Source organism: Leucoraja erinacea, chromosome 19, assembly GCF_028641065.1.
Source record: "Leucoraja erinacea ecotype New England chromosome 19, Leri_hhj_1, whole genome shotgun sequence".
In the NCBI taxonomy this organism is placed as follows: Eukaryota; Metazoa; Chordata; class Chondrichthyes; order Rajiformes; family Rajidae; genus Leucoraja; species Leucoraja erinaceus.
Window position 1 is genome coordinate 11540139 of NC_073395.1, and position 17244 is coordinate 11557382.

The 17244-nt window shown below is 42.8% G+C and overlaps 1 protein-coding gene across 5 annotated transcripts in view; it reads right to left on the bottom strand.

Moving 5' to 3' along the window:
- The window catches only part of LOC129706216 (contactin-1-like), a 427793-nt gene that overhangs the window by 49881 nt on the left and 360668 nt on the right, over positions 1 to 17244 (bottom strand). For all 5 annotated transcript variants that reach the window (XM_055650289.1, XM_055650292.1, XM_055650287.1 and 2 more), the window contains one exon: positions 14932 to 15035. In XM_055650289.1, coding sequence (XP_055506264.1) covers positions 14932 to 15035 — 104 coding nt within the window. The remainder of the gene's footprint in view (positions 1 to 14931; positions 15036 to 17244) is intronic.

Genomic DNA, 17244 nt, shown 5'->3' on the forward strand with positions numbered 1-17244 from the left:
TCACTTATGACTCCTGAATATGTGTCAAGAAGTCATATTGCAGCTTTATAAAAGTTTGTGTGTGAAGTTTGGTTAGCTGTGGTTATTGTTAGTTAACCTTTAAAGAACATTGGTTATGTTGCATTTGGAGTGCTGTGTGCAGTTAGAGACATAGAATCATACAGCATGGCCCTTTGGCCCAACTTGTCTATGCTGACCAAGGTGCCCCATCTGTGGTAGTTCCACTTGCCCACATTTGGCCCAAATCCCTCTGAATCTTTCCTATCTATTTACCTGTCTTTTATGTTGTAAGAGAACCTGCCTCAAACTACCTCCTCTGGCAGCTCATTCCATATACCTACCATCCTCTGAGTGAAAAAGTTGCCCCTCAGGTTCCTATTACAGGTGCACAACCTTTTATCCGAAAGCCTTGGGACCAGAGACTTGTCGGATTTCGGACATTTTCGGATTTCCGAATGGAAGATTTTTAGCGTAGATTAGGTAGGTAGCGCGGGCGGCTTGAAAAGTCTGGAGCGACTGCCTCCTCCCCGGAGTCCGGGGCCTCATTGCTCCATCATTGAATAAATGTCCTCAGCCTGTTTGGAGGGATTTTATGTGGTGGTGGTGGGGTCAAGGGTGGCAACAACTTTAATTCTTAGTCCCCTACCTGGTCGGCGACTCCCAACATCGCGGAGCTGGGGGCTCCGTCCGGCCGCGGGCGGCGCCGGTTTAGCTCCGACCCCGGACTCTGCTGCGAGGCGCTCCAAATCCAGCGCCGCCCGCGGCCCCAGCTCCGCGAATGTTGGGAGAAGGCAGCCTCCGCGCCCTGGAGCTTACCGCACAGCGACCCGGTAAGGCATTGCCCGCTCCCCGCTGGTATCCCAGCGTTGCGGAGCTTACTGCACGGCGACCCGGTAAGGCATTGTCCGCTCCCCGCTGGTATCCCAGCGCTGCGACGCCGCCGACTCCCAACATTTGCGGAGCTGGGGTGGGGGGCGTCCGGCCGCGGGCGGTGGTGGATTTGGAGCGTCTCGCAGCCAGGGGTAGAGTTGCCAGGGTCGGAGCTACAACCGGCGCCACCCGCTGGCGGCCACAGCGCTGCGGAGCTTACTGCATGGCGACCCGGTAAGGCATTGACCGCTCCCCGTCTCTCCGACCAGGTAGGGGACTAAGAATTAAAGTTTACCCCTTCAACCCCCCCTTCATATAAAAGCCCTCCAAACTAACTGACTAACATTTAAGCAATGATTTACAGATGTTTAAGTGTCTCCCTGGTCTCCGGGGAGGAGGCAGCCGCTACAGTAGTACAGACCTGGGTTGACCGTGGGTCGTTTCGGGTCAAGTTTGGCGCCAAACGCGAGCTTTGGTGTGCCGATGACATCCTGGAAAAAATGGCCGGTTTTCGGAGGTTTTCGGTTTCCGGAACACCGGATAAAAGGTTGTGCACCTGTACACAAACTTACAGTATGTCCTCTGGTTCCCAATTCCCTTATTCTAGGTAAAAGACTCTGTGTATTCACCCTATCTATTCCCCTTGTAATGTTATACATCTATATAAGATCACCCCTTGGCCTCCTGCGCTCCAAGGAATAAAGTCCTAGCCTGCCCAACCTCTCCCTATATCTCAGGTCCTCAAGCCGTGGCAACATCCTTGTAAAAGCTCTGTTTGCCCAAATACAGGAAGGATGTGGATGAAGGAGAGGTTTACTGGGATACTGCCACGATGAGAAGGCACTGGCTATAAGGGAGGTTGGACAAACTAGAATAGACTTCTCTAGCGCATTGGAGGCTGATAAAAGTGTATCAAATTATGAGAGGCATAGATAGGGCAAGACAGTCAGCACCTCTTTGCCAGGGTGGAAATGTTGATTACTAGAGGGCATAGCTTTAAGGTGCTGGGGGAAAGTTTAAAAGAGACATGTGAGTTTTTTTTTGAAACACAGAGATTGAAAGGTGTCAGGAAATGGCTCACAGGATGGTGGTGAAAGTAGATATGATTGTGGCATTTAAGCATTTACTTAGGCACATGAATATGCAGAGAATGGGGTGATATAGATCATATACAGGCAGAAGAGTTTAGTTTAATTTGGTATGATGTCCAACAAAGAAATTATGGGCCAAGGGACATGTTCCTGTGCTCTACTGATCTATGCTAATAAGGGAAAATCAACAATAACATTCCAGAAGGAAAATTTAAGCTCATGGTAAAATCAACATTTGAAAGAGCATAAAAATCATAACAGTTATTAGCTGGATAAATCAAAATAAACAAATAACCTCAACATGTTCTACACACTGGGAATTTCTCAGTTGATCTTTGTGATCAACGTGCTTTCTATAAAATCCTACCACATATTTTTATCATGTTTTAATGAATAAAGACCTAGCCTGCCCAATTTCTCACTACATTTCAAGTCTTCAAGTCCTGGCAACATCCTCGTAAAAGCTCTTGTTGCCCAATTACAGGGGTCCAAAAATGAAACATGTGGGTTATTGTACATGCGTGTGTATTGGGGGCGTTAGGGAAACTGTCCCTCGTGTGCTGTTATTCTCACCATCTGAGATCATTAACCTGATTACTCATTTTACCACTGACTTCCTCATTCATTAGTCTGATTCCATTTGCCCATTTACTTCATAATTACCATGAGATTCAAGGAGGGTTTGAAGAAGGGTCTCGACCCGAAACGTCACCCTTTTCCTTCGCTCCATAGATGCTGCCTCACCCACTGAGTTTCTCCAACATTTTTATCTACCTTTAATTTTTCCAGCATCCTCAGTTCCTTCTTAAACATGAGATTCAAGGAGGTTCCTCTAGTATTGGCATTGCTATTGATTTACAGCAGAGTGCAGAATATAGTGCTACAGTGTTATAGTGGTGATGGGAAGGGAAACCCAAATCTAGTTTAGGTCAACCTTGTAGCATCAATGAACATCCTCGTAAATCAGGAACAGGGTATCGATTCTGGATGATCAGCCATCATCATATTAAATGACAGTGCTGGCTTGAAGGGCCGACTGGTCTGCTCCTGCACCCATTTTCTATGTTTCTATGTTTTATTGTATGCTATAAACATCCCCATGTAAAATAACTCTGAGTTAGCTCCTGAACCAAATTAAGACCACCTTTTTTTGCCCTTGATAAATTTAAAGACTTTCTAGTCTTACATCCATTAAAATCCAACCAAGCAGTTATATTGTCCTAAGATAGACAGACCCTTCTTCAGACTTCTTGACCCGAAATGTCGTTCATTCTTTCCCTCCAGAGATGCTGCCTGTCCCGTTGAGTTACTCCAGCTTTTTGTGTCCATCTTTGGTTTAAACCAGCATCTGCAATTCCTTCCTGCACAATTATATGGTCCTGCTCTCAATGATGAGATTTGTGTAATCATTAGCTGACTACTTGTGAATAGGGAATACGATTACACCTGATGAAGAGTCAATTGTTGGTCGGTGCACAGATAAATAAAGTCAGTGCATAAATTAACCAAAGGCAACGGATTGCTTCTTTTTTCCTCAAAAAAAGAATGGAATTCAAAATTGACTGATCAATCCTACAGGTGTTTCGCGCCCGCTATGAGTAGTGCTGTCCGTTTTGTTCAGTGGACTCTGTTTATGTGAGGATACCTTGCAGCTTCAATGGAATGGAAGTACAGCCCTAAGAGTTAAATTATGCGCATTGGTATTTATATTCCTTTGAGTTTAGAATGGTCAAAGTCTATGACAAGATTGAGAGATTTACGGTGTGCTGAGAGAAATGCCCTCCTTGAATGGGAAATTCAGAATAAGAGATTTTCTTAATTTTAATCTTGACTGCTCTCCTCAAGAGACTGTACCAATCAACATCCATGGATTTATATGATGTGTGGGCATCAAACAACATAAGCAAAATCCAGCAATGTCTAGCATAAGTATAGCCATGGGATTTTGGTAAACACCATCCATCGTCCAACATGAAGAATCAAGAACACACTGCAGTTTTCCTGGTGTTACTGCTTTGATGGGAATCCCATATAAGTGACCCGAGGATGAATAAAATAGCATGTTTAACAATATATCTGCACGAAACACATGAATTCTGAGTTTTTACTTGGACTGAGCCCGTAGAATAACCAACGTTGGTCTCAAAGACCTTCAAAACTGATCAGGCCTAATCGCATGCTAATGATGACATTGAGATAACCCGAATGGTTGCTTAAAGCCATCCAATTTCACATACTCAGACAAAACAAACATGACCATAAATCAGTTAGGCACATGTCAATGTGAGGCCGTGGGGAGATGGTATTGTTTCAAGAGACAATGACGTGAGACTAGCTGGCAACGTTCCACTTACACTAATAAACACGGATGCTTCCTGACTTTGTAGGGCACTTGTCAGACTTTCTAATGGGGTTTGAGATTTCCTGCTTTGAAAAATGAATAAACTTGTAAAACTCGGTATCAGTAACGTTGTCCTTAACATATACTTGTGTGCTTGCACAAGGTACTTTACATTGGCATTTTTGGATGAATAAAACATAAAATACATTTTATAAATCCCCAAACACACAAAGATAATCTCCTTGACAGCAACACTTACAATGGCTGGCTTGTACAAGACTGGGAGATGTTGAGTGCAAACATGTTTGTTATACAGCAGGCTGTGACCACACACTAGCCGTTCTGCAGGAGCTCTGTGCAGATACATAGAGCCAACTGTTTAATGTTGAAGTACGGGATGGAGCAAGTATGCTCTTATTCGATTGCATAATGTTTAAAAAGACTCAGGAGTCATGTTATGTAGACCCTAGCCAATCCAATCCCTGTCCCTGTGCAGTTGCCTAAACTCTGGTTTCATACTTTCCTCCCACATTGTAAAGACGGGCTGGTTGTTAAGTTAATTGGCTGCTGTAAATTGCACCTGGTGTATAGCTGATCTCAGAGTGCCAATTCTCAATGGACTGGTTTACTGGAATGTGATGAAGGGGTGGAAGAGTTTGGACCCACTGCCAGTGGTATCACAGTGATCTAGTGTTTGACAGTGAATGGATCTTGCAAACATAGAAAATAGAAGTAGGAACAGGCCACTTAGACCCACAGGCCTGCCCCACCACTCAATATGATTTTGGCTGACCTGCTCTAGTTTAGTTTAGTTTAGTTTATTGTCACGTGCACTGAGGTACAGTGAAAAGCTTTTGTTGCACGCTAACTAGTCAGCTGAAAGACAATACATGATTACAATCGAACCATTTACAGTGTTTTGATACATGATAAGGGAATAAAGTTTAGTGCAAGGCAAAGTCTGATCAAAGATAGTCCAAGGGTCACCAATGAGGTAGATAGTAGTTCAGGACTACACCTTAAATGTGGATGTTAAATGCGGTGCTGGCTCGAAGTGCCAAATGGCCTCCTCCTGCACCTATTTTCTATGTTTATTTTTCTATGATAACTGCCACTAATCTTGCGATTTGTTCACGACTTTCCTACCAGTGGTAACATCTCGACATCGACCCTGTCATGTCCCGTCACAATCTTAAAATGTTTCAATATGAACATCCCTTATTCTTCCAAACTCCAGAGCATATCTTCATTTATATTTCTAATATTTACATTTTTTAATCAGAAAGAGGCAAAGTGGTGAAGATCTGTGTCCTAATGTAGTCCCATGTGTCCAAAGGAAGTCTTTGGGGTTTGAAATGCATTGCCTGAGGGAATTGACAGGAACCTATTAATCTATCAACGCACACATCTTTGGGATGTGGAGGAAACCAAGAGCACATACAGGAAAGCCACATGGTCACAAGGAGAATGCACCAACTCTGCACAGACAGCACCAGAGGTCAAGATGAACCCGGATCTCCCGAGCAGTGAGGCACTAATATCAGCTGCTACACGACCAGTTCCACTCTCTTGAGGAAACGAGACTGATTAGACTGTATATCCTGAAGATATGGCGTTGAATAGTGAGATAAAGGAAAAACTCAGGGTGTCAGATTTTGCACGAGAAATTGTATGCTGCGTACTGTATATACAGATAAGCACCATAGAATTATTCTTGGCAAATAATTTCTGTTTTCTTAATTTTTATTGTTTTTGGTGAAAGATTAAAAAGGGAATTTGGAAATACAAGGATTAATTAAAACAAGATATCAAAATTGCTATCAATTTTGTAGCGCCTTTCTGACCAGACATCATAAAAATCTGCCTGTTTTCTTAAAAAATACAGTGTGAAGGTTCATAATAAAGATGTCATATCAGGCATAATTACACACTTCTGTAAAAAGTTTACATAATAACGATCATGCTACAGATATTACTAATTTTGTGATGTAAACCTTGATAAAATATTGGGAGTCTGTGGAATTCTCTGCCTCAGAAGGCGGTGGAGGCCCGTTCTCTGGATACTTTCCAGAGAGAGCTTGATAGGGCATAGCGGAGGCAAGATAGCGGAGTAAGGGGATATGGGGAGAGGGCATGAACGGGGTACTGATTGGGGATGATCAGCCGTGATCACATTGAATGGCGGTGCAGGCTCGAAGGGCCGAATGGCCTACTCCTGCACCTATTGTTTATCGTCTAAATATTGAAATATTCCACTGGTTTCATCAGGCTTTATAATGAACATTGTTTCAGATTATTCAAGGTCATTGTCTGGTTGGAGCGATACAATCTGAATCATTATATGAACTAAGAAGCATGGGAGGTCTGTCCTTATTTTGTCCTGAGACCATGATAGATTTAGATATAAAGGCACCATCAAACCTGAAGATAAGCTGGAGTCACTGAGCGGGTCAGGCAACATCTCAGGGGAAAAGGAAACTCAAACCTGAACCTCTCCTCACTCCAAAACAGTCCACCTGTACTTTCCATTCTCAGGTATAAAGACAAATTTTTGACTGGATTTTTCAAACTACTTCGTTACAAGGGAACTATACATTCCCAATATGATTAAAGTAGTGAGCGGTTATAATCTGAAACTTAATCCCAGAGGAAGAACTTCGAAAGAGGATTATAGTGTGGGGTGGTTGGAAAACCGTGCCCATTGATACGAAGGATAAACAGTATCACAGTATTATTTCCTTTTAATGTTATTTCATAATAACTCTCGGTAGACCATGGAATACTTTGTGCAAGCATTAGAGCAATGGTGATACAAACTTTGTTTGATTGCCATGCTGTTTTGGGGATACAAGGCACGAAGGAATCACAGTAGAATGACATAATAAATACATTTACTGTATGTAATGAAAATATTAAATACTAGAAAGTTACAGCCCTAACTAGTGTTCAATGTGGGCAAAGGCCTTGCACAATTTCACCCTGCAGCCATGACTTCTTGCAAACAGGCTTTATTTCCCTGAAAAAAATACTAGAATACAGAATTGGGAAAACTATAATTTAAACCGCACTTTAAGGGTCATATAGTACCAATAGTTTGTTTCCTGCCATTAAAATCCTTTCTCAACATCTCCTGGAATCGGATCATTAATAAACTTCCCCATTTAGAAGCCTGAGGTTGAAACCCTGGTATTAGGAAGATAATCGTCAAAGCCAATTAGACTTGATACAAACTCCTTTTTATAGCACAAAAATAAAACCATTCAAGGGTTTAAATGGATTTTTAATGGAAGTATCTTTTATTTAAAGTGAGTAGACAAAAATGCTGGAGAAACTCAGCGGGTGAGGCAGCAACTATGGAGCGAAGGAAATAGGCGACGTTTCGGGTCGAGACCCTTCTTCAGACTGATGTGAGAGTGGGGGCGGGAAGAAAGGAAGAGGAGGAGAGTGGGCTGCGGGAGAGCTGGGAAGGGGAGGAGAAAGCAGGGACTACCTGAAATTGGAGGTCAATGTTTATACCGTTGGGGTGTAAACTGCCCAAGCGAAATATGAGGCGCTGCTCCTCCAATTTATGGTGGGCCTCACTCTGGCCATGGAGGAGGCCCAGGACAGAAAGTTCGGATTCAGAATGGGAGGGGGAGTTGAAATGCTGAGCCACTGGGAGATTATGGGAGGTTGGTTATTGTGAAGCGATCGCCAAGCCTAAGTTTGGTCTCACCGATCAGCTGACATTGAGAGCAGTGGATTCAATAGATGAGGTTGGAGGAGGTGTAGGTGAACCTCTGCCGCACCTGGAAAGACTGCTTGGGTCCTTGAATGTAGTCAAGGGGGGGGGAGGTAAAGCGACAAGTGTAACATTCCTTCGGTTGCAAGGGAAAGTGCCAGGAGAGGGGTGGTTTGGATGGATATTTAATGTGCTTCTTTTTCCAACACTACCTTCATCATCCAAGTACAATATAGAGCTTTCTGGGCTGGGCAGGTCTACTGCCCAAGCTCATCATCTACTGTTTACTCAACTGCATTGACCTTCCGTGGAGGGAGAGGGCCAGAGAGCTGACTGCCCTTCACCTGACAGGGGGTTCCAAGAAGTGGACTGGGCTCTAAGTGGTGACTGGGCAGCACTTATGGGGATCTTGTTCTTGAACTCTGCTCTCAAATGATGCCGATTCAAACAGTGGCAGAGAGGATGCGTCGCGGCCATCTGAACTTCAGCAGGTGGAGACAACAAGTGGGTACTGCCGGCTGCCACTTGGCGTGCCTTGGCACCTCATGGTTTCCTATCTTAGTCAAGTGCGTGGAGAAGCAGCCATAGTGTGGGCTGGATCTGCACTCAGCTCCTCAGCAATGTCCACCACCAGGCTTGAAGCAGTTTACAGTGCTCTCCAGTTAAAGTCCAGTGCCGTAGCACTCCCTGCACCTCCTTAGAACACCAGACGTCCGACATCCAATTAACCTTCACCAGTCTCGGAAATTGAAAACATTTTAAGAGGCAATGAATGGGGAGAGACAGGAGGTCAAATCTACGATAGACACAAAACCCTGGAGTAACTCAGCGGGTCAGGCAGCATCTCTGGAGAAAAGGAATAGGTGACGTTTTGGATTGAGACCCTTCTTCAGGCTGAGAGTCAGAGGTGAGGGAAACTAGAGGTATGAAAAGGTACAGAACAAATCAGAGCTGCCCATGATGGCCACAATGGTCTATTGTTGGCTGTGGACGTGGTGATAATGAAGGGATACCAAAAGTGAAACTAGCAGGACAACCAGGGTGGGGGAGGGACAGAGAGGGAATACAAAGGGTTACTTGAAGTTAGAGAAATCAATGTTAATACCTCTGGGTAGTATGCTGCCCACGCTAAATATGAGGTAAAATCTATACCTTTTGTGTTGCCAAATGGTCTGGTTCTAAAATAAATCTTCTGCTTCCCTTTGCAGTCATTTCAGTTTGCTTCTTGATGAACAGCAAAACCCGCTGTCAGCCTGAGACAAATGATGTGTCACAGTACTACATGCCTGTCAGTTTGAGAGTTGTGGATTAGTGCTTCCTATGCATGCATTGAAAGTGAATGGATTTATCACTCACTTGGGACAAGTTGCCTCTCAGTTACTTCATGAATAAGGTCACATTTCAATTAATATGAAGGTGTTTGCTTAGTGAAGGGGCTTTGGGCAGGGCCCAAGAAGAAGGAGTTTAAACTTTACTTTAGACATTAGAGATACAAAGCGGAGACAGGTCATTTGGCTGACTGAGTCCACACCGACCAGCAATCACTCTGTACATGAGCTCAATCCTACACACTAGGGATAATTTACAGAAGCTAATTAACCTACAAACCTGTACATCTTTGGAGGAAACATATAAAATTATTAAGGGATTGAACACACTAGATGCAGGAAACATGTTTCCGATGTTGGGCGAGTCCAAAACCAGGGGCTATCTCATGCAAACATCTAAATCCATTTGGAACATCAATCCATTTCAGCTTTGGGCACCACATCAAATTTTTTCATCAACTGCACGAACCGCAAACTGCATCAGATTGTTGTATTTTTCACTTTGCAGTGGATGTGTCTCTTTGCTCAAACTTTAATTACGGCAATAAAATTTCTATCAACACTTCCACAGATTACTGTCACCAAAGTGTTGACAGCTGTGATAAATGTACAAAGCTTCTCCATTACATCAATATTTGCCTGATTAGCTGTAGTTGAATTTTCCAAAGATTGTTCTCTGGGCATGGGTAGTGTGTGGATTTTCAAAGCCAATAGATCTGGGAAATTTTGACCTAAGTGGCCAATTACGTACGTGGAGCTTGGAACATGAACATGAACAGTTGAGAAGGATGAGGGGGACCTCATTTAAACTTACCAAATAGTGAAAGGCCTGGAATGAGTGAATGTGGAGAGGATGTTTCCACTAGTGGGAGAGTCTAGGACCAGAAGCCATAGCCTCAGAATAACCAGAGGTTCCTTTAGAAAGGGGATAAGAATAAATGTATTCAGTCAGAGGGTGGTGAATCGGTGGAATTAATTGCCACAGACAGCTGTGGAGGCCGTCAATGGATGTTTTAAAGTCAGAGATAGATAGATTCCAGATTAGTATGGGTGTCAGGGGTTATGGGAAGAAGGCAGGAGAACGGGGTTGAGAGGGAATGATAGATCAGCCATGACTGAATGGCGGAGTAGACTTAATGGGCTGAATGGTCTACTTATGCTCCTAGAACTTATGAATAACTTGAAATTGAATAATAGCTACCGAGGAATTTAAATAATAGTTAGTCTCAGTAATGGTAATAATAATAGTCACACAACAGTGCATAACATTGTGCAAGTCACAGCGCTAGTGACCCAGGTTGGATCCTGACCTTGACTGCTGTCTGTGTGGAGTTGGCATGTTCTCCCTGGGACCATGTGGGTGTCTTCTGGGTTTCCCAATTTCTCCATAGATTTCTTAGAGTCAGCAAGAATGTTGTAATGCCAGATTCCCCACTCTCTCCCCACAACTGATATCTTTCATGTCCAGAAATTTCCATTTTAACTTATTGAGTGACTTGGTCTTTGCGGCTTTGCTGGGTGGTAATTTCATAGATTCACTATTCTCTGAGTGAAGACATTTCTCTTCATCTCAGTCCGAAATCCGTTATCCCATATACCATGACCTCCACATTAATTAGGGTGGTATGATAGAACAGCGGTAGAGTTGCTGCCTGACAACGCCAGAGACCCGAGTTCAATCCTGACTATGTACGCTGCATGTACAGAGCTTGTAGCTTCTCCTTGGGACCATGTGGGTTATCTCCAGATGCTTTGTTTTCTTCCCACATTCCAAGGACGTGTAGGTTTGCAGATTAATTATCTTCGATAAAGATTGTAAATTGCTCCCAGTGTGTAGGGTAGTGCAAGTGTTTGAGGTTGGCGTGGACTCGGTGGTGCTGTACCTCTAAATTAAACTGGACGGGAAAACATCAGTTTGGTTTTTGTGTTTGTTTTCAGTAACTCGTGCAAGTCTAGAGGTAATGGTAGGTCAAATGAAGATGCAACACAACTTGCCAATTTTTGCCTCACATGGGAATGCACTTCAACACTGGGGATCCATCTTGAGTTGTTCCATCATGTCCACATTTAATAGACTTGAAACTCCTTTGGCATGCACCAAGCCCTCTCTCCTGAACCCTCCACCTCCATCCCTCCAGCTACACCTCAAACTGCACAAAATCAAGTAAATCAAACTATAGAGAAGGTGATTGCCATGGTTACAAATGAATAGTTACTATTAATCAATTGCTTATGTGATGTCAAGACTGAGAATGCAAGAAGCTTGACTAGCATCTTGAAAGAATGTCGAATGGAAGCAAGTGGGGAGACTTTAGAGACTTTTATTAATAAAAGAACCCATAATAATTAATGTTGCGCTGTTAAGACAGGAAATTATAAGCGGAAAAGAGAGTTCCTATCACATGAATATCTTGCTAGTGTCCAGCCTAAGTGTTTGTAAGTAGTGTTTGCAGTGCTTTCTTGAATATCACAAATACCGGGCATGCTAATTCAGCTCCTCTATTCCTGATAATTATATGATACAGTTTGAGGTTGTTCACATTTTTGAATAAACATGGTTGATGAACACTGCAATCTGGGGACAGGGTGGGTGGAATGTAAATGTAGCCATGAATCAATATACAGTGGAAAAAGGATAGCCCACTGTTTGAAAATGGAATCATAACAATTAGATAGGTCCCAATTATGTCCTCATCAAGTAGAATTCAAGCTGTGTCTGTGCATTGATACCAACAACCAGACCCGCAACATATAAATGGAACCAGTCTGAAGAAGGGTTTTGGCCCGAAACGTGGCCTATTTCCTTCGCTCCATAGATGCTGCTGCACCCGCTGAGTTTCTCCAGCATTTTTGTGTACCTTCGATCTTCCAGCATCTGCAGTTCCTTCTTGAACACATATAAATGGAATCTGCCTTGGCAGCTAATGACAGGAACACATGAGTATGTCGATGTTAAACAGCCTTAGCTTAGGAAATGCACATAAATGGTTCAGTGAACTTTGTAGGGAAAACTGGTCACTTGTATCTACCTAACCACCGAAACAGTGATGCTCACCAAAGAATATGCAAGGAACGGCAAATTCTTGTGCTGGTGCATTCCTGAACTAATCGTATAAACTGATGTGGCATCTGCAAAGAAAGCCTGTAGTTATTAATTGCTGATTTATCAAAAGTGTTTTGCGACTTGCTGAAATAGTTAGAAATTGCGACATCATTTTTCTAGCCTTAACGTCCGAGAGTAGATCACAAGACGGTGACACTAAAGACTCGCACTTGTCAAAGATAGCTTCAAGGTAGAATGGGAATAGTGAATAAAGAAAATGAAAGGATTAAAAAGGACAAGTTCTTACTATAACAGACACTTAATATAAACCTTGTGTGACGATAAACATTTCCTTCTCCCCAGCCAGAAAATCTACCGTATGCACCAGTGGAATATGCAATTTATAAGATGGACCCCTTGATAAAACTTGGCTGATTTCAAGAGCAAGATTACAATACTAAAAGAACAGTGGATGCACAGAGATTTACCCAAAGCAGATAAGCCTATGTGAGCTGATTGCAGCAACAAAACAAGTTATAATTTCACTGCACTGCAAGCGTCATTATCTGCACATTCAGTTGAGAATGGAAATTGGCTGATTATCAACAATCTCCAAATATTGTTTTCTTTAGTATAGTTAGTCAATGCCGGAGGCATGCAATGAAGCCAAGTACAATACGAATAACAAAAATAACATTCTGCGGTTCCTTTCCACAAGTAAAGAATATGAAACACAAGTAACAATAAAACTGTCCAGTTGGGAAAGATCCAACACAAAGCTTTGTAAACACAAGGATGAAGAATAAAATTAGTATATATATCAATTTATTATGTTCCAGAGATTTTCAAAGTGCCTCACGCACACAAGCATTTATAAATTATCCTCAAATGTAATGATCTGTATTTTGTGTGTGATCCTGGTGGTGGTTTGGTAAAAAACAAGGTCTAAGAAAAAGAATGACCATTTGATTCAATTTTCATGGGATGTTGGCCAGGACATTGCAAAAACTGCGCTTTGTACTTAGGGCGGCATGGTGGTGCAGCGGTAGAGGTGCTGCTTTACAGCACCAGAGACCCGGACTACGGTTGCTGTCCATATGTGACCTGCGTGGGTTTTCTCCGAGAACTTTGGTTTCCTCCCACATTCCAAAGACATGTAGGTTTGTAGGTTACTTGTCTTAGTGTACATGTAAAATTGACTCTAGTGTGTGTAGGTTTGTGTTAATATGCGGGGATCGCTGCTCGATGCAGACTCGGTAGGCCAAAGGGGCTGTTGCCGCGCTGTATCTCTAAACTAAAACTAAAAGGTAGTGTTAAACAATCTTCAACAACATGAAAGACACAAGACAAAGCATCAGTAGGAACATTTTACTCAGTGGTCAGCAACGTAAGCTATCCCAAGTTCCACTGGAGTGAAGTGAAGAATCAAAAGCACTGATGTTTTCAAAAGCTAACTTGCTGATTTAGTTACAAAGCCCAAGAGAGGAAAGGAGGTATTGGGTATGAAAAGGCTTTAGTATTTCCCGTAGGATTTAGATCAGGAAATAGGAGCTTGGCCAATGAAGAGCTCCACTGCTGATATCTCCTGACTTCAAGTGCATACTTAATCACCAGAAGGAAACCAAGTTGCTTCTGAGCCATCTAGCTGATGATGTATTCCATTAGTTCATGCTGCTTTGATTAAATTTTGCAATATGAAAGAAATGAGAACAACTGAATCATTCGTGCCAGTATACTGGATGAAAGCATGGCTTAAATCTGCCATATTCAGTATTTAGTAGACTCACAGAGCTACTTGCCCAGAGTAGGGGAATCGAGAACCAGAGGACATAGGTTTAAGGTGAGGGGGGGAAAGATTTAATCGTAACCTGAGGGGTAACTTTTACACACAAAGGGTGGTGTGTGTGTGGAATAAGCTTCCGGAGGAGGTAGTTGAGGCAGGGACTATCGCAATATTTAGGAAACATTTAGACAAGTACATGGATAGGACAGGTTTACTGGGATATGGGTCAAACACAGGCAGGCGGGACTGGTGTAGATGGGACATGGAGGTCGGTATGGGCTAGTTGGGCTGAAGGAGCTGTTTCCATGCTGTATGACTCTATATTTGTTATCCATTTATTGGGAGATAGGCATGGCCAGCTTGCAATGCCAATCACTAGTGGTCTTGGAGAAAGTTATGCCAAGTTGCTTTCTTATAACTGGTCTAAACACAAAGTGCACAAACCTGTGAGGCGGAAAGGATTAGCGATGTTTCGGATTGTGACCCTTCTATAAAATGGATTGTAACAAAGTTGGAAAAGCAAGGGTGGGGGGGGAGGGGAACAAAGTTCTTATGGGGCGTATATTAACGTTCATATATGTTTTGTCCTACAGAGAAAGATGGAACACTTTGGTAAAATAAGATCAGCATATCCTGTGCCCCAGTGAAATAGTCCTGTTTCTTTGAAAACTTTTATCACTTTTACCTCAAAATGGAAATTTCAGCATTGCGGTAATTCACTAATACTTTAACATGATAGATGATCTAAACTTACTTCATAGCCTTCGATGGATCGCTGGGTCACAGGTGTCCAGGACAATTCGATTTCTGAGGCTGAGACACTCCTGCCACTCAGTTCTGCAGGGGCTTCGTTGGGCTCTGGTTATAGAATAAAATATCAAATGACTTCATTGCAATAAAACCAGATGCACTGATACGTTTCTTTTGGACTGACAAAGACTCCAATAACGGTAACAACAAAGGCATAACCTGCTCGGCATCACTTTGAGAATTTCCAATTGTCTATTAGAATTTCAAATTGTTTTATCAAAAAAGTTGATGTTTGAAGTGGCCAATTGAAATCTGATGCAACTGCAAAAATCTTACTATTTGGGAATGTACTCTGTGCTTGTATAATGCTTTTCAGAACCTGCATGTATTTGTGTCGAGTGCAGAATACATGTGACTACAAAGTAAAACGGTTTCATTAAGAGCCTGTGAAGTGGCAGCGAGAATCTACAAACAGCAGCAGGCACAACACAGCATTTTCTTGTACACCGAACAAAGAGAGGTAAAATAAAATCAACTCTGAAGCAGGGCCCTTGCACAGTGCGGAAAGTCCTGGGGATTAAAATGTGCTGATGTACCACACAGAGCCCTGAGCAATGCGATTAATCAGCTGCCCGAACACCTCTGAACACCAAAAGCTAAAGCCTGCATTGCAATTGTTGAATGAAACTTTATTTTAAGCAGATAAGCAAGTCGGCTGTGGGAGGTAATGCAGTGCCTCGATGGTGGAGTGGGCCGCTGGTGCCACTACAGCAGCCTGGGGCTTGGCTGGACCGGGCGCCGCATCAAGAGGCCTAGCCTGTGGACTGGACTCGGCCTGCAGCAGCTTCAGAGCGGTGGAGGACACCAATGTCTATGCTTGGCCAGGTCTACCTTGCAACACAGCAGGCCAACAGGCCCTCATGGTTAGGTTTAGAACTCTACACCTATAACAACTGGGACTGGAAATGGTGCCAAATCTTGCGACTGTGTGTACTGTCAGGTGGGTGAGTGGGCAGATGCATGGCAGATGCAGTATATTATGGATAAATGAGAGGTTATCCACTTTGGTGGCAAGAACAAGGCAGATTATTATCTGAATGGTGTAGATTAGGAAAAGGGGAAGTGCAACGAGACCTGGGTGTCCTCGTACATCAGCTACTGAAAGTAAGCATGCAGATAAAGCAGGCAGTGACGAAAGCTAATGGCATGTTAGCCTTCTTAACAGGAGGATTTGTGTATAGGAGCAAAGAGGTCCTTCTGCAGTTGTACAGGGCCCTGGTGAGACCACGCCTGAAGTATTGTGTGCAGTTTTGGTCTCCTAATTTGAGGAAGAACATTCTTGCTATCGTGGGAGTGCAGCGCAGGTTCACAAGGTTAATTCCCAGGATGACAGGACTGTCATATGATGAAATAATGGCTTGACTAGGCTTTTATTCACTGGAATTTAGTAGAATGATAGGGGATTTTATAGAAACATATAAAATTGTTAAGGGATTGGACAAGGTAGATGCAGGAAACATGTTCCCGATGTTGGGGGGCCACAGTTTAAGAATAAGGGGTAGGCCACTTAGAACTGAGATAAGGAAAAACATTTTCGGCTAGAGAGTTGTAAATTTGTGGAATTTTCTTTCTTAGAAGGCAATGGAGGCCAATTCACTGGATGCATTCAAAAGGGAGTTAGAGACAGCTCTTAGGGCTAGCCGAATCAAGGGGTATGGGGAGAAGGCAGGAAGGGGGTACTGATTGTGGATGATCTGTCATGATCACATTGAATGGTGGTGCTGGCTCAAAGGGCGGAATGACCTACTCCTGCACCTATTTTCTATGTTTCGATGTCTCAATGTACTACCACCAGGTGCTTGTACTGTATCTGAGAAGCTTATCTAAGATGTATAGTGATACTTGTACTGAACTGTATACAAAATGAATTTCACTGTACCTTGGTACATGTGACAATAAAGTATCATTGAACATTAAACACTGAAGTGCCGGAAAGTGAATTATCTGAAAATCACAATTTGATGTAGATTCAATTCTCGCATTTAAAAGGAAATTCAATATATACTTACAGAGGAAAATAAACCACGAGTCGACAGACAGAGATGGGGAATGGGATAGATTAGGCTGGCTTTGGAGAGAGCCAGAGCAGATTCTTGGGAATGGGACAGACTCGACTGACCTTGGAGATTGTTGGGATGTAAAATAGCGTTTTCATGCAGAAACACTTCAATGATTCTTCATTTAAAACATACATTCTACTTTGGAGTTATATTTGATACAACAGAACTAAATATGCATACTTTTTTTGTTGTCAATT